This window comes from Ochotona princeps, chromosome 32 (assembly GCF_030435755.1).
Source record: "Ochotona princeps isolate mOchPri1 chromosome 32, mOchPri1.hap1, whole genome shotgun sequence".
NCBI classification, from domain to species: domain Eukaryota; kingdom Metazoa; phylum Chordata; class Mammalia; order Lagomorpha; family Ochotonidae; genus Ochotona; species Ochotona princeps.
The window spans coordinates 9,385,888-9,408,277 of record NC_080863.1 but is presented as its reverse complement, the minus strand read 5'-3'; the positions used below and the strand labels follow the sequence as shown (position 1 = coordinate 9,408,277).

The 22,390-nt window shown below is 46.4% G+C and overlaps 2 protein-coding genes across 4 annotated transcripts in view; one reads left to right on the top strand and one right to left on the bottom strand.

The window, feature by feature from the left end:
- GSAP (gamma-secretase activating protein) overlaps window positions 1-13,521 on the top strand; it is a 72,989-nt gene extending 59,468 nt beyond the window's left edge. For both annotated transcript variants that reach the window (XM_058657578.1, XM_004591350.4), the window contains exons 23-31: window positions 886-947; window positions 3,563-3,658; window positions 5,830-5,900; window positions 6,320-6,414; window positions 9,920-10,039; window positions 10,445-10,506; window positions 11,717-11,818; window positions 11,976-12,075; window positions 12,498-13,521. In XM_058657578.1, coding sequence (XP_058513561.1) covers window positions 886-947; window positions 3,563-3,658; window positions 5,830-5,900; window positions 6,320-6,414; window positions 9,920-10,039; window positions 10,445-10,506; window positions 11,717-11,818; window positions 11,976-12,075; window positions 12,498-12,589 — 800 coding nt within the window. In that variant the 3' untranslated portion in view covers window positions 12,590-13,521. The remainder of the gene's footprint in view (window positions 1-885; window positions 948-3,562; window positions 3,659-5,829; window positions 5,901-6,319; window positions 6,415-9,919; window positions 10,040-10,444; window positions 10,507-11,716; window positions 11,819-11,975; window positions 12,076-12,497) is intronic.
- Window positions 13,522-15,862: 2,341 nt separating this feature from the next.
- The window catches only part of CCDC146 (coiled-coil domain containing 146), a 117,762-nt gene continuing 111,234 nt past the window's right edge, over window positions 15,863-22,390 (bottom strand). For both annotated transcript variants that reach the window (XM_058657565.1, XM_058657564.1), the window contains exons 15-19: window positions 21,938-22,166; window positions 20,216-20,344; window positions 19,554-19,691; window positions 17,680-17,928; window positions 15,863-16,235 (exon numbers count right to left, since the gene is read on the bottom strand). In XM_058657565.1, coding sequence (XP_058513548.1) covers window positions 16,032-16,235; window positions 17,680-17,928; window positions 19,554-19,691; window positions 20,216-20,344; window positions 21,938-22,166 — 949 coding nt within the window. In that variant the 3' untranslated portion in view covers window positions 15,863-16,031. The remainder of the gene's footprint in view (window positions 16,236-17,679; window positions 17,929-19,553; window positions 19,692-20,215; window positions 20,345-21,937; window positions 22,167-22,390) is intronic.

Here is a 22,390-nt window from a genome sequence, read left to right as displayed (position 1 = left end):
TGTTGCTGGGCTGGAGGAGGTGCCTGTTGGGTCCACCTTGTCATCTTGTCTCTAGGGTTCTTCCTGCAGAACTGCTTCAGCCTGATTGTTTCCTGTTCCTGGTCAGTCTCTCATTATGTTCATTAGGAAACTTGCCCTTCCTTTCTCATGCTTTGCTTGCACTACTTCCTCACATGGGATGCTGCCGCTGCCCATTAACAGCTCTGTTTTGAATGGTTTTCCTTTCCAATGTAAGAATTGGAGTTAGGATCTGGATAGTTTCTTCTGACAGGCCAATAGGGAAATCCATGCCCTCGCAGAGAGAGTTGTTGGCCCAGTGTGCATGGCTGCCCTCACGCCTAGCATGGACCTTGATATTCTGGGGGAGAGAGAAAAATGGGCAGGTGGGGGTAGCTGGAGAAGCTGTAGGGCAGATCTTCAGGGAAACCATGGTGGTCTGCCCTTCTGGCCTGGCTTAGACTCAGGATTGATCATGGTAGGGAAAGCGCTGATTGATTTGCCATACACCAGCACCACTTCATCTTGGTCCAACTAATTTTTCAGTCTGAAAAATGTGTGCCGCTTACTGTGATTGGTCACAGTCATTGGCAGGTGGCATCAGCTCAATGATTCCCAAAGTCAATGAGCTGCAGAAGGCAGCAATGTCCTCAACAGGGTCAAGAGAAGGCTCAGTTCCCTCGGTCTCCTTGGAGATGAGGCTTCTTAAGAGTGTGATGAGTTTTGACGTTGACTTATATGTAAGTCTGGGTCATACTTGGTTTATGAGAAAATTTATCGGGGAAGGTTTGCCCAGGGACTCTGGGAAGGGAAACATTGGCTGTTTCTTCCTTCTGATTTGTTTCCCACAAAATGGCTCTGCTTAACTACTGCCCTATTGAATTCCAGAACCAAGACTTGCACCCCTGTTGCAGGAAGAGGACAGCCCACAGAGGCTGCTCATGGGGTTGGTAAGTGCTCTGTTGGGCTGCCCAGGGCTGGTGAACAGAGGGGCCCAGGGATGACAGACAAGGGGGAAATGTGCTTCTCACTCAGATTGCGTCACTCATTCACTCGCTCAGCAGTCATAGGTGAACACTGTGGACCATGTATGTCCAGTGGTGATCAATGCAAACATGACTTCTTTGCTCTGGAAGTTTGCAGGCCCGCTGGGGAGACACATACTGATTGGTCACACCAATAATTATGTTCTTCTATCACAAATCGTCACAAGGGCTGCTGCATTGGGGATGCTTTGGGAAAACAAACACGAGCAGTGTCTGTTTGCATTTGCAAACAAAAGCACTTGCATTTGGGGCTTGAAATACAGCAGAAGAAAGTATTTCTCAAGAAAGACTGTTGCTAGGATGACCAAGTTAAAACAAATACTGATAAGTTGGGGACAGTTTGTTTTCTCAACTAGCTAATTCTTTACCTCCAAGCACTGGGTCCCATATGAGTGCCAGTTTGGGTCCTGGCCACTCCGCTTCCCATTCAGCTCCCTGCTCATGGCCTAGAAAAGCGGTGGAGGACGGCCCAAAGCCTTGGGACTCTGCACTCATGTGGGAGACCCTGACGAAGCTCCTGGCTTCAAATCGGCTCAGCTCTGGCTGTTGTGGCCACTTGTGGGAGTGAATCAGTGGATGGAAGATCTCTTTACAGTTCTGCCTTTTAAATAAATAAAAATAAGTGTTAAAAAGTAAAGAATGGAATGATCTCTGATTTCAAATATGGCAAGTTTAAAAAGTATGTAAATCCATATGTTCATGTACAAGTACACATGCACTTGAAGTCCAGTTTTCTTGGCAAATATACCAAATTTAATTGAAGAATTGAAAAGCTAAATACACAATAGCTATATAATAATTTGAAAAGTGTCAAAGATAGGCCAAGAAAAGATTAAGTAAAAAGAAAAAAATAAGCAGAAAAATTTAAAAATAAGTCTGGGAGAAGAAATCTCTTTACAAATGTGACATGTTGTTATCACCTGGAACGTAAATAGTTTATAAGTCAGCAAGAAAACAATCCCCTAGAAGGGAAATGAACTCAGGCTCTGATCAATTTCCAGAGTTAAATGGCCAACAAGTCCAGAGTATGGGAGAAGAAAACAATCCAGCATGGCTGTAATCAAATGACAAGGGTTTTTTTTCCTCAAAATTTTGTCATTTGAAAAGCAGAGAAATAGAGAAAGTGAAATAAGAGATTTTGCATCTACTGGTTCACTCCTCAAGTGCCTGTAGTCATCTTAGCTGCAATGGGCTGAAGCCAGGTGCCAGAGACTCCATCCTGGTCTCCCAGGTGGGAAGCAGAGCCCGATCGCTGAATCCGTCATCACTACCTCCCCGGATGTACATCAACAGGACTCTGGATGGAATGAAGAGCTGGGCATTCTGAAACAGGTTACAGATGTCCCAACCCTTGTCTTCTTCATTGTGTCAATTGCCCACACCAAGTGCTTTGTAAAAAAAAATTTTGGTTTTCGGTCTATTAGATTAGCTGTTGTTTAGAAATCGTGCTAGAAAAGCTCAGGGCACAAGGAATTGGATATCCTCATGAAACTTAAGAATTGGTATAACCACAGTGGAAGACCCTTTGCGTGGTGTCTTGCAAACTTTCAATATGTAACCTAGTAAAATACATTAGTTTGACAATGCTTAAATTTTTTATTTTTACTTATTTGAAAGTCAGTTATATAGAGAGGGAGTGACAATGAGAGACAGATTTCTTCCATCCAGTGATTCACTTCCCTGGGTTAGGCCAGGCCAGAATCAAGAGCGAGGAGCTTCTTCCAAGTTTTCAGCATGGGTGAAGAAACCCAGGGGGCCGTCCTCTGCTTTTTTCCAAGGCACATTAGCAGGGAGCTGGGTTGGAAGTGGAGCAGCTGGGACTCAAACCAGCACCCCTCTCGGATGCCGGCATTGCAAGCTTTAGCTTTACCTGCAAGCCACTATGTCAGCCTCTGTAAGAATTTTTTTGGTAGTGTAAAATATGCCAGAAGAAGAGAGGAGAGAAAGCTGGGAATACTAACTGCCAACCTGGGACTGCCCAGGCCAATCAGGACAGGGCAGCAGAGTGACAAGCCTTGTTGGAGTAACTGGCAGAGAGAGAGAATCTTCCATCTGCTGCTTCATTTTCCCAAATGGCTATGAAAGCTAGGGTCGGGCTGAAGGCAGGAACTGGGAACTCGATCTGGGTCTCCCACTTGGGTGGCAGGGGACAAAGCACTTGAGCCATTATGGGCTGTCTCTCCAGATGTGTTGGGAAGGAGAGCGGCAGCATGTTAGACACAGGATGCAGGGGTCACAGGCTGGGCTGTAGAGCTCATCTTTAACTTCTGAGTTGGCGCCCTCCATTGACTGCTTAGGGAGTTTGCCCCTGGGCCTGGGGACCAACCTTCATGGAACTCGAGTCAGTCCCTCTGGAAGAAAATATTGGGGTCCCCTGCTTTATAGTCGGCAGAGGAAATGAGAAGTTTGCATTTCTGTTGGTGAGATCTAACTATTGATCGGGATTGTGAATAAACTGAACTGCTGCAAACAAGTTTCAGATGTGGACAGGTCTGATCTCATACATATTCTGTTTTCAGATGGTGTCTGAGCTGAGAGATCATCTTCTGAGACACCTCCAGGGCATGGAAAAGAAGAAAATTGAACACATGGCGCTGGGTTATGTTTCTAAACTGGTTGGTTTAGCTTTTTCTTGGCCTCCGTTCCTTGTCCCACTCTCACCCCTCAAGTGCCCCAGGCTGAGTTCTCAGAATGTGATGTACTGAACCCCGTGGTGTGGTTTTCGCACTAGGTCTTGGAGCCCTCCTGGCCTCGCACCCGTCTGTTTGCTTCTGTGGAGAAGGAAGTGGAAATGAGAACAATAGACAAAGAGCACTTGGTTTCGAAAGTGGCTTATTGCTCACCCTTACGTAGCAATTATATGCTTATGGTCACACAGGACAATGGATTCACCATGGTTGCCAGATGTTCACATCTCATCTTGGCAGCCTCCAGCTCCTGTTAAACGGCAGACAATGGTTTCTATACATGAGGTATAGTGAGGGGGCAGACGGATACAGACAGGTGAAAACTTGAACTCTAGCCCTTGCTTAGCTCTAGCAGCTCCTCCGGGCCAGCTTCCTGCTCGGCTGTATATAAGTCCCATCAGTATCCAGTGATGAGAAATTGGTGATTCATTACCTGGCAGCCATTTATCAAGGCCACACCATACCATCCAGATGAATGACACAAGTCCACGTGTGAATAGAAATTGATGGCTGTCATAGCTCACAATTTCTGTTGTACAATTTGTTTTACAGTATTTAGTCTACTTGGAAATAGGCTTTCTCATGCTGATATTCATAATCAAATTCTTGAAGCGTTTTGAAATCTTACTGAAGAATTTCTGAATGTGTTACTGGTCTTCATGTTGCTATTGCTCTCTTCGTTCAACTCATGACATGCAACTATTTGACATACCTGTTTGTCATCTTTCTGTTGCTTTAAAAGCTCACCTTCCAAAGTGTTAGCAATGAGTTTCATTTAAGTATTTTTTTAATGAAAAAAATATTTGAGAGGCAGAGAGTTTGATGTCTTACATCGGCTGGTTCATTTCCCCAATTTATATAGTAGCCAGAGTTGGAGCCAGGAGGCAGAAATTTAATCCAGGTCCCTCTGGTGGGTGGCAGAGAGCCACCTGCTTGAACTGTCCCCTGCTGCTTTCAAGTGTACATGTTAGCAGGGAGCTGGAATCAGCGTACACCTGGGGCTTGAGCCCAGCCATTGTGATGTGAAATATAGGCATCCTAATAACTGCACCAAATGCCTACCCTAAAGTGTCCATCCTAGGTTGTGATAATAGCTCTAATCCCTAGGACCAGTAGGTCCACAAATGGTGTCTAAACTCTCAGAAAGCTCCGTGTCCCTGATTTTCTGATTCAGTAGTCACTCGCTTGAGGCCAGCTCTCCCTGCTGTTGCTCAGCAGCTCCCAGCCATGCTTCCCCTTCCCTTCCAGAGAAGGTATCTGGGTGGCTGCTCTAAAAACACATTAAGGAGTTGTGGCAGAACACACTTACATGGTTAACGTCTTCTCTTGCTTTGTTTCAGCCAATCGGAAACCAAGCATTCATCTTGAACTCTGAGAGCGATAGTGTTTGCATGTGTCTACACAGATCTTTTCCTGCTTTATTTCCTATCCTAGCCACATGCGTGATGTTTAGATTCATCGCTGGCCACTCCCTAAAACTGCCTTACTGCCTGTGAATTTGTTGCCAAGTTAGAATGGGTTTCTGGATAAGACTGAGGCAAGCAAGGCTATTCTTTATGCTTTATTGGTCATCTGTCTTGCAATCAGCATGCTAATTCTTATAACAACATCATTTAACAGATGAAGCTGCTGAGAGCTGGGGAAGATAGATAATTTGCTGGGGCCACACAGCCAGTAGAATTCAGAACCTGAGCTGAATTTCAGTCTTCCCCAGCTTCATGTTCATGACCATCATTTTATCTTATGTCTTCCTACTGTCTCCTCTTGGCATTTGTAGTGTAACAAGCCCAGAGCAACCCTGGAGGCACTTGACTTTCCCTTGTAAACGATGAATGTCTGTGAGCATGAAGGGCGGAGCCAGTTGGGTTTTGGAAGGGATGCCCTGCCTGCCTGTACAGAGGGTGCTCTGTTAAACTCTGGGGGCACATTTCAGTCTTTCCACTTGGGCTGGCAGAGCCTTAGAAAGGCCGCTGTGTGACTGGGCACAGCTGGCATGCCAGCTGCCCTGAATGTGCTGTCAGAGCTATAGAGGGTCAGCCCAGAGGGCCTGGAGGGGACAGGATAGCAACACTAACCAAGGGACTGTGTTTCCGCTCTAGCTGGATCTCATGTGTTGCATACTGGAAACCAGTTGGAAGAAACACGACCTTCGGTCCCGCATCCTCTGCTTGTACGCAAGTATTTCTCACCCTTGTGTTGTGGTGCACAAAGAACCAGCACCATTCTGATTACTACCTGTTTCAGCAAAGCTCTAGGAAAGATCAATGGTTTCAAAGCAGTTCTCCCCAGTCCCCACAGCATCTGCCTCACTTCTAGACTCTGCATGTAATAGTATGTCCTGGGCCCTTCATGCCTCCCCCTCCCCAGGTGGATGGTGGGAAAGGAGGGAGTGCCTACCAAGAAGGCACTGCTCAGTGACTGTAGTTTCTAGTCCCTGCACCTGCTGGCTGGCTAGGTCTTAGGTTCTCTTGGTGTTAGAGAGCAGCATGCTTAAATGAGCTCAGGGTTACTGCCTAGATCACGTGGGGTGTTAGAAATGAGCTGCTTGGCCAACACGTTGTTTTGCTGTCTCCCCACACCCACTCCCAGTAACAGGCCTGCCAGTGTGGCTGAATCTTCCATCTTTCATATCATGACCAGGATTCTGGAAGCTGCCAACAGCTTGTTTTTACCACTGCCTCCTGGTAAGTCTCTTCCTTCCTCACGTGGTCCTGGGACATTGGCTCAGTTCGGGTTTAGCAAGGAGACATGTGAAGGAAGTGTGTGTGTGTGTGTGTGTGTGTGTGTGTGTGTGTGTGTGCCACAGTGAGACATGGAACACAGCTACATTGCGCTGTAGTGTGTTGCTCATTTTAGGGAACATAGGTGCTTCCCACGCACTTTCTTGGATTGTTTGACCCAGTTGAAGCAGATTCGGGGAGCTCTTTTTATGCGCCCTCCGGGCCTCCTCCGAGTTGCCTGAAAGTTAATACTCAGGAGAAAAGTGAATCTAGCCCAATACCAAGGATTAAACTCATTCTCCATTGCACTTGGAAGCTAAACAGTTGCCACAGGGAGCAAGTCAGGCCTTCAAACTTCCCTTGGGAGGGGCTTAGTGTTGTGGTACAGCCAGTTAATCCACTTCCCGCGACACCAGCATCCCATAGAGGCATGGGTGCCAGTTCTGGCTGCCTCGTTTCTGAAAAGCTCTCTAACTGTGCCTGGGAAAGCAGCAGAGGATGACCTAAGGATTTGGAACCCTGAACACCCACATGGAGACCTGGATGGAGTTGCCAGCTCCCAGCATGGCCATGGCAGCTCTTTGGGGAGTGAAGTAGGAGATTTCTGTCTCTTTGCCTCTCCTTTCCCCTCTCTGTATCCCTCTATCTCTTTAACTGCCTTTCAAACAAATATATGTGCAAAATAAAATGAAATAAAATCTCATTGGACCACCACCATCATGCTTTTTCAAAGATTCATTTATTTTTTATTTGAAAGGAAAACTTACAGAGAGCAGGAGAGACAAAGAGCATCCATCCACTGCTTCATTCGCTAAATATTCAGAGCTGAGCTGATCTAAAGCCAGGAGCTTTTTCCAGGTCTCCCAGTTAGATGCAGGGGGCCAAGGATGGTGAGTCATCCTCCACTGCTTTCCCAGGCTACAAGCAGGGAATGGGATCAGAAGTGGAGCAGCTGGGACACAAACTTGTGCCCATAAGGGATGGGATGCTGCAGGCAGAGGATTAGCGTGCGATGCCACTGTGCCAGCCCCACAGTCGTTTATTTAACTGGTTCATTTAGTCAACACTGTTGAAGGGTAGTGTGCTAGAAAGGAGAAGTTATATAGATAGTAACAGTCTAATTGGAAAGATGTATATAGAAACCAGCATTCGTTATAAGACATACTGAAGGCCTGTTTACCCTCAACCACCTGATTCTTACATATTAATCTCTCCTTCCCTTTTATTTTCCTCCTGTTTTATTGTAAGAATGACTGCTGTGAAATTCCCCTTTTCCCCACACACCCCAGCACACCTTAAGAAGTTTTTAAAGGCATTGCACAGCATGGTTAAGCATAGTCGCAGGGTTGAGTGGTAGGCCTCTAGATCCTTCTAGAACTGCAGCTTTATTCCTGTTGGACAGCAGTTCCTGCCCCCTGAGCTAGACAGTCATCATCTCTTCATGCGTGACTATTTTAGATGCCACATGTAAGTGGACTAGCGCAGCTTTTGTCCATCCATGTCTGCCTTCAGCAAGCCTAATCCCTCCGAAGTTTTTCTGTGTGCATTTGGTAGGATTTTTTCTGTTTTGAGGGCCAAGATCTCCATCCGGGTCTCTCGTGTAGGAGGCAGGACCCAGAGATCTGAGACCTACTGCTTTCCAAGGTGTGCTTGAGGAGGAAGCTAGATCTGCTGTGGAGTATCTAGAACTCGAATCAGAATCCTCACTATGGGTTGTGGCGATTTAACTGCTGTGCCACATTTTGCTTGCTTTTCACTGGGGTATTTGTTCTCTTGCTATTGAGTTGAGTTGCTGGTGTGCCTTGAATATTAATCCTTTATCAGATATGTGTTTTGCACATATTTTCTGGCTTGCCATCTCACTTTGTTGCTTGTTTTCTTTGCTGTGTAGAAGCATCTTTCTTTGATGTAAACCCACGCACATTTTTTTTTTTGCTTTGGTTGCTTCTACTTTTGATGTCACATCCAAGAAATCATTGCCAAAATCAATGTCATGACCTGTTTCTCCTAGGTTTTCTTCTGGAGCTTTATAGTTTCAGGTCTTAGGTTGAAGTTTGTAAGTCATTTGAGTTCACTTTTCTTGTGTAAAAGTTTTGTTTCACTCTCTGGCATAGCTTATTCAGTTTTCCAAATATCCTTTATCATACAAGCTGTCTTTAACATTGAAAATCAGCTGCCTGTATGTGCATCGTTTTATTATTTTGTAAAAATATTTACTTGTTGATAAGGCAGAGTTATAGTAAGATAGATACACAGAGAGAGAGGTTCAGACACAGTCAGTTCACTGGTTTACTCTACAAATGCGTACGAGGGCTGGGGCTTGGCTCGCCTGAAGCTGGGAGCTTGGAACTCCATCTGAGTCTCTGACGTGGGTGTGTTCTCTTGCCTTGTGTCCCACCCAGGGATCACAGTGAGCCTTCCAAGTTCCCCCAAGTGTCATCATTCTCCAAGACAAGCTTTTCTGGTTCGCTGCATTGTCAATTATCATCTTCTATGAATTAAACTTTAGTCATCTGTCATAGTGTCCCTGGAGGGAAGGAGGGAGAGAGAGAATGTGTGTAAGAGGGGGAAAGTCAGTGTGTGTGTTGAGGACCCTTCCCCATGACACAAGCTGGAGTCTCTCTCAAAATCCCGTAGATTTTTTTATACCATTTCTATTCTCTTCCTCTCCAAGAGACCAGGCATAGAGATGTTTCCTTCTGGACCAATATTTTTTGGCCGTTGAACAAAAGGGTCCACATCCCAACATCCTTTTATTCTGTTCTCTTTTTCTATCTTACTGTAGAATCCAACACGTTGGGGCCTGCATTGTAGTATACTGGTAAAACTACAGTCTGGGATCTAATGGCCTTGACTGCAGCATCCCCTGGTAGGACAGGGGAGGGTACTAGTTTGTGTCCTGGCTGCTCTACTTCTGGTCCAGCTCCCTACCAATGCATCTGGGAAAAGTAGCAGAAGATGACCCAAGTGTTGGGGCTTCTGCCACCCATGTGGGGCACCCAGATGAAGCTCCTGGCTCCTGGCTCTGTCCTGGCCCAGCTCTTGTCATTATGGCTGCATGGAGACCATATTCTAGACAATGGGAGATCTCTCTGTCTTGATTTCTGTTGGTCTTTCTGTCTCTCCTTATCTGTTGCTTTGTAACTTTTAAAATTTAAGAGAATTAGAAACATATTGAACTGCAAAATTGTTCTTTATCGAGCATGCCCACATGTTGCCTTCCTTGAGCCTAGGAAGGAGCCCCAAGAGAAGGGGAACAGGGCTACCCCTCTGGGACTTTACTCTGTATCCCAACACAATACTTGGCTGTGAGTACGCAGAGTCAGTGACTTGGATTTTGCCCTCGAGGGAGTGTAAAGCAGAGAACCAAGCCACAAGCACCTCCTTAATGTGTTCTCAGTGATTCCCTCTGTGGGGTGGGGGCCCTGGTTGCCCCCCCATGCTGACCTTCTGGAATCTCTGGTCCTAGGCTTCCACACACTGCACACCCTCCTGGGTGTGCACTGCCTCCCCCTGCACAACCTGCTGCATTACATCGATAACCGGGTGCTGCTGCTCACGGAGACAGCCGTCACGAGGCTCATGAAGGGTAAGACCCTCCCAGTTGGCAGGCTTGAGCACACTGGCGCTGGCTTTCCTGGTGGTGTCACCTCTGTGGGTCTCACAAGATGCTCCCAGGTTGGGTTGCATGCCCTGTCTTTTCAGCTCTTTGAACGAGGGCCCCCTGGTGTTCATTCTGCACCTGACCTCCCCAATGCTGCAGCTGGTACAGCAGAGGCCAGCCCATTCCCCTGTATTTCTCCTTTGAGCCACTTGTCTTAAATGCTAGGCTGAACTCTCACACACAGTCTCCTTTAATGTATTCAGTGTCACAAATGGAAATTTCCAGTGCGTTTCCTGTGTTAGGATGAGCCAAAGATTGAGAGCTTGCTGATTTATTAAAGTGGATTTTTCTGTTGTCTCTTGCTGGTGCCAACCTCTAACTTTCTTATAGATCTGGACAACACAGAGAAAAACGAGAAGCTGAAATTCAGCATCGTTGTGCGACTTCCCCCGGTAATCTTGAATTATGAAGGTTCCTGGCATGACCATCCTTGAGATTCGTCTTGCTTTGGGCTCAAGTCCATGGAAGTTTCGCCTTTTAGCCCTGTCCAAGAAATCCCATCCAGCCCCGTCCCATCTCCCAACCTCTGTTGCTATTCCCCACTGGGCTTGCAAAGCTCTGGCTCCTCTGGCTTTGCCTGGCCTTGGCACAGCGCACAGGGAACAGTTAGACATTTTTCTCCTCTCGGGAAGCTGCACATGTATTTATATCTGAGTCTGGAAAGGAGGGTGGAGGTGAAACATGCTTTCGGCATGTAACCTGATAAATTTCAATCCAGGTTGGTGGGAGTCGTGGGGGGTCATTCAGAAGGTTCTGGAACTGTTTCCTCATCTTGCCTTTCTACATTGGGCGGGAAGACATTTCCAGGTTAAGGGAAGAATGAGAAAGGGAGGGGACATTGCAGAGTCATTCCTTTTTTTTTTTTTAATCTTTTTTTGATAAGAGCCCTCTGAGACAGCAGTCCTCTGAAAATACGAAAATAAATTCCACAATGAGGTCCTGCAAGCGTCTGATTTTGCTGCCTTCCTGACCCCCAGAGCCTTGGCCAGCTTGATCCTGGCTGTTTGTGTACCTTGAGTGCTTGGAACTCTGGCACTGGCTTCCCCCAGAGGGACGCCCACTTGCTTTTCTGGATCCAATGGCCTTGACTGGAGCAGTCACACACCCCATCCCAGGCTCCCTGAAGCAGAGGGAAGCAGATATTTTCCAACTCCCTGGGGGCTGTTCTGAACATTCCCTTTGGCCTCTGAAGTCTGATCCCCTCCCCTCTATTCCATTACTCTCAGGGAATTAGAATGTTCTAGGCAAGACGATGGGAGAGAAGTACCACCTTTAACTTCCTGTCCAGACAGCACAGAGGGGCAGGCCTGCAACGTCTCCAGTGCTGGAGAGCTCAGGGGAAAAAAAATTCAGAGAAAAAGAATCTGGCACATTGTGCGCATAAGTTGCTCTCCTTAAGGAGGCCTTAGAGGGAGTGGTATTTATTCCAGGTTCAGAAGCATACTTCATAGGGACATGGCCTTTCTCCACAAGTCCTTCATCATCAAGGGCCTCTCGTTTAGACTCTGGGACTAGCGCCTTTGAAGTTATGAGTAGATCTAAAGTATGCCAGCTGCAGCGTGGGGGCATTTATTGCTTAACTTGCGTACATTTATGTGACAGTGTATTGGTCAGAAGATCTGTCGCCTGTGGGACCATCCCATGAGTTCTAACATCATCTCGCGCAGCCACGTGACCCGGCTCCTGAAAAACTATAAGAAACAGGTGTGTCTGTGGGAAGACAAGTGTTTTGATTCCCCTTGGCCCCTTTCAACCTCTCCATGAAGATGGCAGTTGGGGGTGGGGGGTTGCCACTTTATTTAAATGTGTGGCTGTTGGGGCAGGGTCAACTCACACCACAAATGGCCTCTCCCTTTTTTAGCCTTGGAACTCTACAATTGACAAGTCATCCTTCAGGATAGAATTTCTGCCCCTGAACTACTTCATCGAAATTCTGACAGATCTAGAGTCTTCCAACCAAGGTAATTTCCAACTCTGTGCCTCAGTCTTAGTCTTCCTCCTCTTCTTCCTCCCCCTCCCCCGGAAACATCAGTTATTTCCCGTTTGCTTCTGCCTCGTTTTCTTTCCAAAATACCCTTAGGTGGAGATAGGTTTGTATTGTCATTGGTTTTCATGAGCTGTACATGATTTGCTACCTAGAATAAATTACCAAAGGAATAATCCCATCACCGTTGAAGTTTTAAAAGGGTTTGGAGTTTAAACACCTGCGGCTGAGAATGGTCTTTTGTGGTGCTGAAGTTGAATCAATGTTAACAACACATTCTCAGAATGTTTTAGTAAAATATCAAGTGAATCTGGTTCCATGGAGCTATGGGCACAGATTTACCCATGTTCCATGCTCTCTAGTAACTTTTTTGGTCTGTCTCTGATTTTGCTGCCCCAGCTCTCTATGTCTGTGAAGGACATGACCATGTGGATGCAGAATTTGTGGAGGAGGCAGCTCTCAAACACACTACGATGCTTTTAGGCTTATGAAGAGACAATGCAATTGGAATCATCAGACTCATCAGCTTTTCTCCTGTTGAGAATTCTTTAGCAAGATTGAAAACCGGGACACCCCCCTCACCCAACTGAACGTATTTATTGAGCCACCTAAGCTTCAGTCTGGTACTTGTGCAGCTAGAACTGAATTGCAGATCTCTGATTTTGAACAGCTGCTATGCAGTCAAGTGTAGAGAAATGAAGAACTGGCCCAAGGAGGCACGCAGTGGCAACAATGATGCCCCTTGCTAGTGATATCATAGCCCAAGAGCCAGCTTCCGTTGTACTCTGAAATGTATGCTTTTAAAGATGTAGGGAACAGTGTTTAGAAAAGGGAAAAAGAAGAAAAAAGGAATCAATTTGGCAAGTGGCGATGAGGGACTTTCAGAAGGTTTGTGAAGAGGTGTTGGACCTGACAGCGAAGCCGCCCGTGAAGACCCCAGCATCCCACACTGGAGAACTGGATTCGACACCTGCTCCGGCTCCCGGCTCCCGCTTCTTGCCAATACAAGCTGTGGCAGGCGAAGGGGAGTTGCTTGAGACACTGGACACCTGCAGGAGTGAGTCCCTGGCTTCCACCTGAGCCAGCTCAGGGGCCGCTGTGGGCATTGTGGGGGCGTGAGACAGCGGGCAGGTGCCTTCTCCCCCCTCCCTTTACCTGTCAAAACATTTTAAAGCTGATGGAAAATGGAATGAACCCTCCCCCGCCTCTTTTTGAAATCCATGTAAGGTTTTAATGATCTGTTTTTCAAGGATTCTTTGAAGAGTCTCTAAAGGAGTGGATTTCAGAAACATTTTTTTTTTTTTTGCACAAGAGAGCAGACGTCTCTCAATTATGTTTGTTTTCAATTCTGTTTAAAGTATTTGAAGACCTCTTGTTCTTTTTAAAAAAGACTTATTTGGAAGGCATAGTTACACAGAGAGAACACACACACACACACACACACAGAAAGAGATCTTCCACCTGCTAGTTCCATCCCCAAATGGGCAAACCCGCCAAAGCTAAGCCAATCTAAAGCCAGAGCCAGGGGCTTTTTCTGAATCTCCCACATGGGTACAGGAGCCCAAGGACTTGAGCCATCCTCCACTGCATTCCTAGCCCTAACAAGGACCTGGACCGAGAGTGAAACAGCTGGTGTATCAACTGGTACCCCTATGAGATGCTGGTGCTACAGCCAGAGGATTAGCTTGCTAACCCATGGCACCAGCTTCAGCACTGATTGTTAAAAGAAGACAAAATTTAGACTAATGGAAGCCTGCTAGCTCCTGCCAGTGCGAAATGGGTAATACAGGGTAACTTGTAGCAATGTATACATAAGATAGAGATTTGTCTGCCTGATAGTTCACATGGAATTGTATTAAAGTTGTTTTTTATATTGAAAAGTCTGATGTAGTCATTTATTTTCTCACACACACAAGCACATACAGACTGAACATTTTGTCTGGTCTCTTCCTCTGTTTTGAACACACTTTCTACTGAAGTCAGCAATCCCAAGTCCACGAACTTTCCACCTTGACACCTGTGTCCTCTGCATAATTTCATTCTAATTTGATTCTATGTGCCTCCTGGAAAGAGCCCATACCCCTCTTTCTGTTCAGTTCCTCTCCGTGAACTTGGAAAGTTTTCAATGAGTACACATATCATTAGTTGGCAGGATAATTCAACTTACCTTCTAAAAACGTCATTGTGTTCTATAGAATTTTCCTTTGGGGCCTAATACTCTCTGGTTGGCAAGACTCAGAATCTTGGAGCCAAACGGCAACACTGTGCCGATCCCTTCTCTTGATAAAGTCATCACCCTTTTTTCCTTGCTTTCATTTCTTCTGCCTGGATTATTTTAGTCTTTCTTTTTAAAGGATACTTCATTTGATGACTAGTTGAGATAAACAGTAGCTTGAGCCTACACTCTGCTCATAACCCTTCAATCAATGTGCCATTCATTATAGGACCAAATTCAAATTCCTTGACACTAAAGGTCTCTCTAATCCTAACCTTCTGCAACATGAGCCGACTTGGTCTCAACCAGGTCAGTTCATAGGGCCTTGAATGATCTCCTTATTTCCAAGATTTGTTCAGTCTGCCCACTTGGAACCTTTGCACCTGTTAATCTTTTTGCTGAAGGGTGAGGTAAAACGCTCCCTCTGTGATCCTGGGCATACCAGCCCTGGTGGTATCTTCCCTTTTAGTCTAACCCAGCCGAAGACTTTCTAGCAAAGCACTGTGCCCCTTAGGTTTTACAAAAATGTTTTCCCATGCTCACATTTAAATTTTGTATGTGTGTATATTTGCTGAATCCCCAGTGAGGCCACGAAGCCCTATCATAGGGCCTGTGTGTAAGTATGTAGTATTTCTCTGTAGGATCCTCCTAACATGTCAAAGGCACTCTCAGGTAATCCCTTTGTGAATGTAACCTGCCTGCTAGGTTATTATAAAGCAGGGGTGAGATAGTATCCTTCCAGTCAGGCAGGATAGGGATGGAACAGGGGGCTTGGAATAGAATGGTTGATGTACCAAAATAAAGGAATGCGATATTTCTCCTAGTGGTACAAAAAAATAAAAGGCACACTGCTCCCATTACAAAATGAGGATGGTTAACAACATATTGGCAAATATAAAAATCAGGTTTCAAACCTACTGGGTATCTTCGAGCAAAAGAATATAAGTAGGAAAATGTGTGGGGGTGAAATGCAAGAAAACTGTTATAATGCATTTAATGTAGGTGGACCTGACCTCATCTTCAGTTCTCTCATATGGTAACAAGTAAATATTTCCATGGAGGTTCTAGAAAAAAAAGCTGGTGTTGCTTTTAACGTAATCATAAGGTTTTATGCAGATCATATTACAAACCACCTGGATTTATAAAGAGGATGAGTCGGAGCATCATGACTTGCACCCTGAAAGGACTGTGAGAAGAACCGCCGTGAATGTGGCTTCTGAAGTGACAAGCACTGCTTCGGTGTTTCTCTAGGACTTAGATTTTACTGGCATGAGCTTCAGGTCCTGCCGCTGCTTCAAGTAAGTGATGATTTTTTGCAATATTTGGGACATTTTCCTACTCTAATGGTTATTCGATCTTTTAAAATTGTGTATTGATTTTCCCTTGACACAGCTCTGCCCATCTCTGTGCTTCATTGAAAGTTGGTTTATTTTGATTGCACCTTCACGGTGCCTTATCTACTAGATGTTTCTGGAATAAAGTCAATGGAGAAATGAGCATGAAGTGATCCAAGTGCATGCGCTGACACAGCTGTAGGGTTGTTGTATATCTGGCATCACAGCAGGTGGGTGCAGTAGCAGTTGGTGGTGCACGGTTGTTGATGACCTGTGAGAGTCTTCTCTGTAATGGGGGGACACTCACGCTTGCATTCTCCACCTGGGGGTGGGAGGCATCTCAGCTGCAGTCTTCCCTGTGTGAAGCTTGGTTGGCGCGCATGCTCAGATTTCAATTGGCTTAATAACAGGCTTCCTTATGTGCCTCATGTTGGCTCCAGGCTCACTGGGCTTAAAAGGCGCCAAAGCACCGTATGGTTTTGGCAGGGGTAGGGTGGCATCTGCTTCCGGGATGTAGGCGTTTGGACGCGGCTCTGCCGTCGTGTAGACACCATTGGGCAGCTGGTGGTTATTGGCCTCCAAGAACTCCTGCAAGGAATGAATTTTTATTTTCAGTTTCTTGATGACTCTGAAATCGCTTCATGATCCAGCTCCCAAAAGACACAGCTGGGGCTGAGCAGCCTCAAGCTGTGCTGGTAAATATTCATCATCCCGAAAGGGACAGGAAGTTGAGAGGGTGGAGCCCCCAAATAGAAATACTCAAGTACTTCTCCTCCAAGTCTACCTCCTCCTCCGTCTCCCCCACCTCCCCACACACTGCACTGCTCAGGCGCTGTCCCATTCTCACACTATTCCTGGGGTTTAGGGTTAAAAACTGCTCCATGGTGCTTCAATGTACTGTTATTCCAACCCCAGCATCTGTCCTCAAACACTAATTATTTCCATGTTTTTGACAAGGGCAGGACAGTAAGTTCCCTTTGCTATGTCACTGGTGACTGATGTTTTAATGAAGAGAAGGAGTGGAAATGAGAGAAGTTGTTGCTGCTTGCCTTGAGCCTCAAGATCTTCAAGATTTTGCCTGTTTCCCTGGGAAATAGAACAATCTTTCACAGCATGAAATACACACACACAATATAGACAGGCAAGTGACAGTAAGGCACCACAATCAAAATCGAATTGTTCTAAAATGTTTAGTTCCAGGTGATATGGCAGTTATAAGTGTTTCTAGTGTGTGTTTAGAATGCACCTTTTAAGGGACAAGGAAGTGAGTAGGGAATCTTAGGGTGTCAACTTATGCTAAGAGTGACTTACAGGATCCTGGCATGTGGACTCCTTGGAAAGAGATGCCTAATTCCCTTCTAAGACTATCAAAAGATCTAAGATGACAGTAGAACTGGGTCGGATGTAGGTTGGGGGGGGGGGTCTAGTGGTAGGTCTAGACCTAGGTCAACATATGTCTGATTAGAAGTTCAAGGTCAGACTAGAGGCCTGTGAATGAAGCCAATGCCAGGTGGTGGGAGCCCACTGTTAGCCATACTTGGGGCTAGAGGCTGTCAGGTGAGACTTGATGTGAGGGTTCTTTAGGGAGCAGGATGACTATACGTGAGTTTGTCTGCTTAATATCTGAAAACCTGTTCGTAATGACTATTGGCACATCTAGTGAAAATACTCGAGAACTAAACCCTTTGGAGAGCCAGTTGTGATGCCCCAAGGGGGACATTCCACACATATCCTCAAGGGACGGGTCACGGTCAAAATGTAGGCACATGAAAACTATTTCTAAAATTAACTTCAGACTACATTTAGGAGGAAAGGCCAAACAATTTAGTGTTTATACTCGGGTTCCATCCCCAAGAGATCTCATTCTGTATATGCAACTATTCTAAAATTCGTGCCAAAAAAAAGGCGAACTGCTCTTGATCCCAAGCATTTTAGAAAAGGGAAACTCAATCTGTTATGGGGAGATGGTCACTCTCAAAAACAGGCCTTCCATGTTGCACCTTCCAAGTGCAACCTAGGAGCCAAAGCTTACCCGAGACTTTTCAGCAATTGCCTGGGAGTACATTTCTTCATCTCGAAGTACCTTCAGCCATTCTTTCTCGATGTCTTTGTTGAGAGGCAGGCCCTTTTCCATCCTGGAATTGCAAGAGAAGATGAATTCCTGTTTCTCTCTGACTTCCTTTTGGAGTTCAATGGTCAGAGCTTGCTTCATGGACAACTCTGCCACGATAGCCATCATTTTCTCAGTTGTGTCCTTGATCCTTCTCTGATATCCATTCATCTGGAATGAAAGAACCACAGGCTTAGTTTGTGTAGACACTCCATGGCGACTGGAAGAGAATGGCGGGTGGCTGGCTGTCTATGGAGGTGGTGGGGAAGGGGGGTCAACATTCTTGTGCGAAGGAAGGAATACTTAACTTGGGACTTACACAAAATAAGAACTGGAAAAGACCTCCAAGATGGAGCTCAACACTGGTTGTGTAAGTAAGGCCAAGGAGAAAAGAGAAAAATGGAAAAATATTTATCTGGTTCCTAGATTTCAAGGGCAATAAAGGAACCATTAAGGGGGAGCAGTTAAAGGCCTACATTAAATATTTATTTTGAAAGGCAGAAATAGGTCCATGATAGCCAGGGTTAGACCAGACTGGTGCTGGATGTCCAGAACTCACTCTGAGCTTCTCTCTTGGGTGGCAGGAACCTAACTACTCGATTCATCTGAGATTAGGAGAAAGCTGGAATGGAGAGCAGAGCTGGGGCCTGAATCCCAAGTAATCTGAGATGGGATGCAGGCAGCTTAACTTGCTGTGCCGCCCCAGGTAGCTATCTTACAGGAGTGAGGAGAAGTCTGTCACTCAGAAGATGAAAAAAAAAATTGTACATGGAAGTCATTTGCTTATATAAAGTAATCATCAAAGGTCTTGGATATAAATGCTCTTTTATGAAAACCAGAACATTTTAGTTACTGGTCATTGTTGCTGAGATGTATCACCGTCAGATCGTGAGCACACATGGGCTATCATGGGGGGAATTTGGTCAATAATTTGGAACAAGTGGTGTTCCTGGTGTGTTTGTATCAACAGTTACGAACAGTAGAGTTGGGGCTAACTGAAAGAACAGATGTTGCCAAAGATAGGGAAGAAGTAGAATTGCAATTGGAAGTTGCAGGGAGCTTTCTGGCTTCTGGAAAGGGGAACCTGTTGATGGGAGGTTGGGGAAGAGAGGGAGAGCAATGACTTCTTCCACCTGACAACACCTGACGCCGTCCTACTGCTGTGTTTTTTCCTTGTATCAGGGCTCATCGCTGATGTATTGCATATACATTTGTCTATGCAGTGATCTGTTATTCCACAGGAATAGGTTCTTCATTGGGGCAGAGACTATCTGTTCTATTCATGATTGCCTCAATGAGGAAGCACCATGGTACCAGCCATTCCTCAAGGATGGGGCCTGGCTGGTCATGCCTCCATTACACCCCATGGAGCACTTATGCTGTGGGACTGTTGTTGTGTTGAATGGCCCCCCTTCTCCCTTCCTCCTCTTCTGGTTCTGGCTGAGTTCTGGATGGGAGAAGTTCCTACTGAGATGGATGGAAATGTGGGGGTTCCCATCCTGAAAGGAACTAGAATAAGAGCATGCACTGGAAAGATAACAGTTGTCCTGCTAAAGAAGCCACCTTGCCAGGTGAAACTTACAAGTGAACACTGCAATGCTTACATCCTCCTGGAAAGGGAATCTATTCAATGGAAAATTCTTCTAGGCGATTCTCTAATGGATTTTACATGTTAGTATGTTTTCTGAATCATAAAGCTGAATCTATATGTCTGGTGCTTCTCCTAAGCAACTGGTGGAATTGGAAAGTGTTGGGAGATAAGCAGAGCAGAAGGGGAGAAGGCAGGACCTGCAGACCTTCTTGGCTAGCAGCAGCGTGTCCTTCTTGCCGGCCTGTGTTTTATTGCACAGCCTGTCGGTGAGACGGGACACCTGCTCGTAGATGAAGTCCTTCTCCAGTAACTGCTCCTCCTTTTTGGCCAGCTGGACTTGCAACTGTGGACAAAGACAGCATTAATTGGAAAGAAGGTGGAAGGACATTGCAGGTGAAATAAACTTGAGGTGGGAGGATGTGTTCAGAGCTGGGCTAAGACTTTCTCTGCCCCAACCCACACTTGAAATTGCTTTGGCGGGGGTGGGGAGTAGACTGAGAGGAAGGGAAGTACAGTGCCCTGCCCCAGTGGGAGAGTAGGGCCCTGCTCAGTGTTAGCTCAGGCCTGAGTTCCCAATCTCGTGCTATGTGCCCAGTTAAGCAGACACATTTTATCCGTGCAGGATGCCAGAATCATTCCTTTTGGGTGGGGAGATGAAGGCTGAACTTCTGGAATCCTGAAAGCACTGGCGTTTGACTTCTGGGGCTAAGTGGCTAAATCAAGCCAGGAACTCCATTGTGGGCTCACCAGGACAGAGGCCCATCAGTGCTGCCAGAGTAAGCAAAGGGGCAGCTCATCAATATGATGTTGGCACCTGCGGGCACCAGCAAGGGGCACCACGAGGCCAAGCTTAGCCAGGACGCTCACCTCGTCTAACTTCTCCGTGATTTCTTCTTCGCTCATGTCTTTGCCTGAAAGGAAGCGGGTTCTGTTCTGACCTTCGGGATTCACAAACTGCTTCTCCAGGTCTTTAATTCTGTCTGTGCACTGTGAGAACTAGGGAATGGGAGAGAAGTGTTAATAGAAGATTTCACAGCACACTGCAGCCTCCAGTCTGCGGGCAGGAGGTCTGTCTGGGGCCATCAGAGAGGGAGTCTAGGTCCCATTGTGTGGTCTGCAAGGATACTTTAAAAATTCCTGGAGAAATGGAATTAACAGCCAAGTTTGTTTAGGTGCCAACTTTCTTATGTTACAAAGAATCCTTGCATGGTTTATCTCATGATTTTTTCATAAGGTTTTTGAAGACCCCATGTGTTAGTAGGATGTTATGTAGCTGCAAGGTTCAACCCACACAGCCAGCTGGGTGTCTGGCTTGGTGGTAAAGATGCCTGTGTCCCATCTGGGAAGGCCTGTGTTTGAATCCCGGTTCACGACTCATGCCAACGGCTCAGGAATTGAGTTCCTCCCACTCACGTGGGAACCACAGAGCTGGCCCCTGGCTTTGGTTACAGGTATGTAAGGAGTGAACCAGAGGATGGGAGCTCTCTTTCTGCTTCTCACATCTGCAACTTTTTAAAGATTTATGTATTTTCAGGGAGAGAGACAGGGAGAGGGGGGGCCTTCCATCCTCTGATACAACCTCTAAAGAGCCAGGACTGGGCCAGACCACAGCTAAGAGTTTCTTTGGGGTTTCCTATGTGGGTGTAGGGCCCAAGAACCTGAGCCATCAGCTAGTGCTTTAGCAGGGAGCTGGATTGGAATTGGAGTAACCAGGACACAAACGGCAGCCTGTGTGGGTTGCTGACATTGCGGGTAGGCGGCTTAGCCTGCTGTACTACCATGCTGGCTTCAATAACTTTGTTTCTTTAAAAGGCTCTACTTCCCTCCAGGTGGTGGGAGCCCAGGATCGTTGGCACACAATATGTTGGACCCTGTGCTGCCAAGGAGTATCACAGTTATTCCGAAGGAGAAAGATATCCAAACGACACGTACTCTTTGAGGGATAGTCTGAACTATTTTATTTTCCCTGATACAGTTTTGTAGGTAAAGGGGTTCCTCACTCCTCTATCACTTGCTCCCCATGGAATCTAACTGAAGTCAGCTTTGACTTATTTGTATCCTCTGTAGTTCCCAGGACCTAGTAACCTGGCTTTTTAAAAAGTGATATAGGGCCTTGTACAATGACTCAATTGGCTAATCCTCCCCTTGCAAGTGCTGACACAAGTTCATGTCCCGGCAACTTCTTCCGGGTCTCCCACGTGGGTGCAGGGTCCCAAGGCTTTGGGCCATCTTCTCCTGCTTTCCCAGACCACAAGCAAGGAGCTGGATGGGAAGTGGGGCTGCTGGGACACTGACTTCAGTTAGATTCCATGATTAGCCTGGGAGTAGTGCAAATCGACACAGCTGAGCTGAGAGAAGTCGAAATTCCAAGAGGCAGGAAACACTCGAACGGGGAAAAAGACATTTGTAGCAGGGATGTCTGGAGCAGCGTCCAAAGACATTTTTAAAAAAGACTTCAATCTGGGGGCTCCTCCAGGTACCAGGCGGAGTATGGCTTGGATTATGGCAAGAAGCCCGGCAATCTACAAACCAAGAGGGTGGGATCGGGAGGCCTTGGCCAGCGGAGGAGTGCCTGCCCCTCTCTCCCACCTGAATCTGCAGCACAGCCAGGTCGGCGTCCAGGGACTTCTTGACCGGCAGCAATCTCTTGGTCACACGGATGTGTCTCTGCTCCTCTGCGATCTTCAGTTTCAGAAAGCGGATCTTTTCTTCCAGGACGTGGATTTCGATTTCCACGTTGAGTCGCATCTTCTCTTGGATATTGATTTTCTCATAAAAGATGCACACTTCTTCCTCTCGTTCGATCAGCTGCACACCACTGTGGTTAGATGGAGAGACAGGAGTACTCTGTGTGTGTGGGGTGGGATGGGGTGGGGGGACACACAACACACCTCAACCTGCAGTGCGATTTCTCCAAGACAACAGGTGCTTAGCTTGGCCGGTAGCGTCTGCACGCTGGGGCTGACCACCACCGTGCATCTGTGCATCTGGCAGTACCAGTATTTCTGCTGGGCTGGGAAAGAATGTTACTCCCAAGGTCTA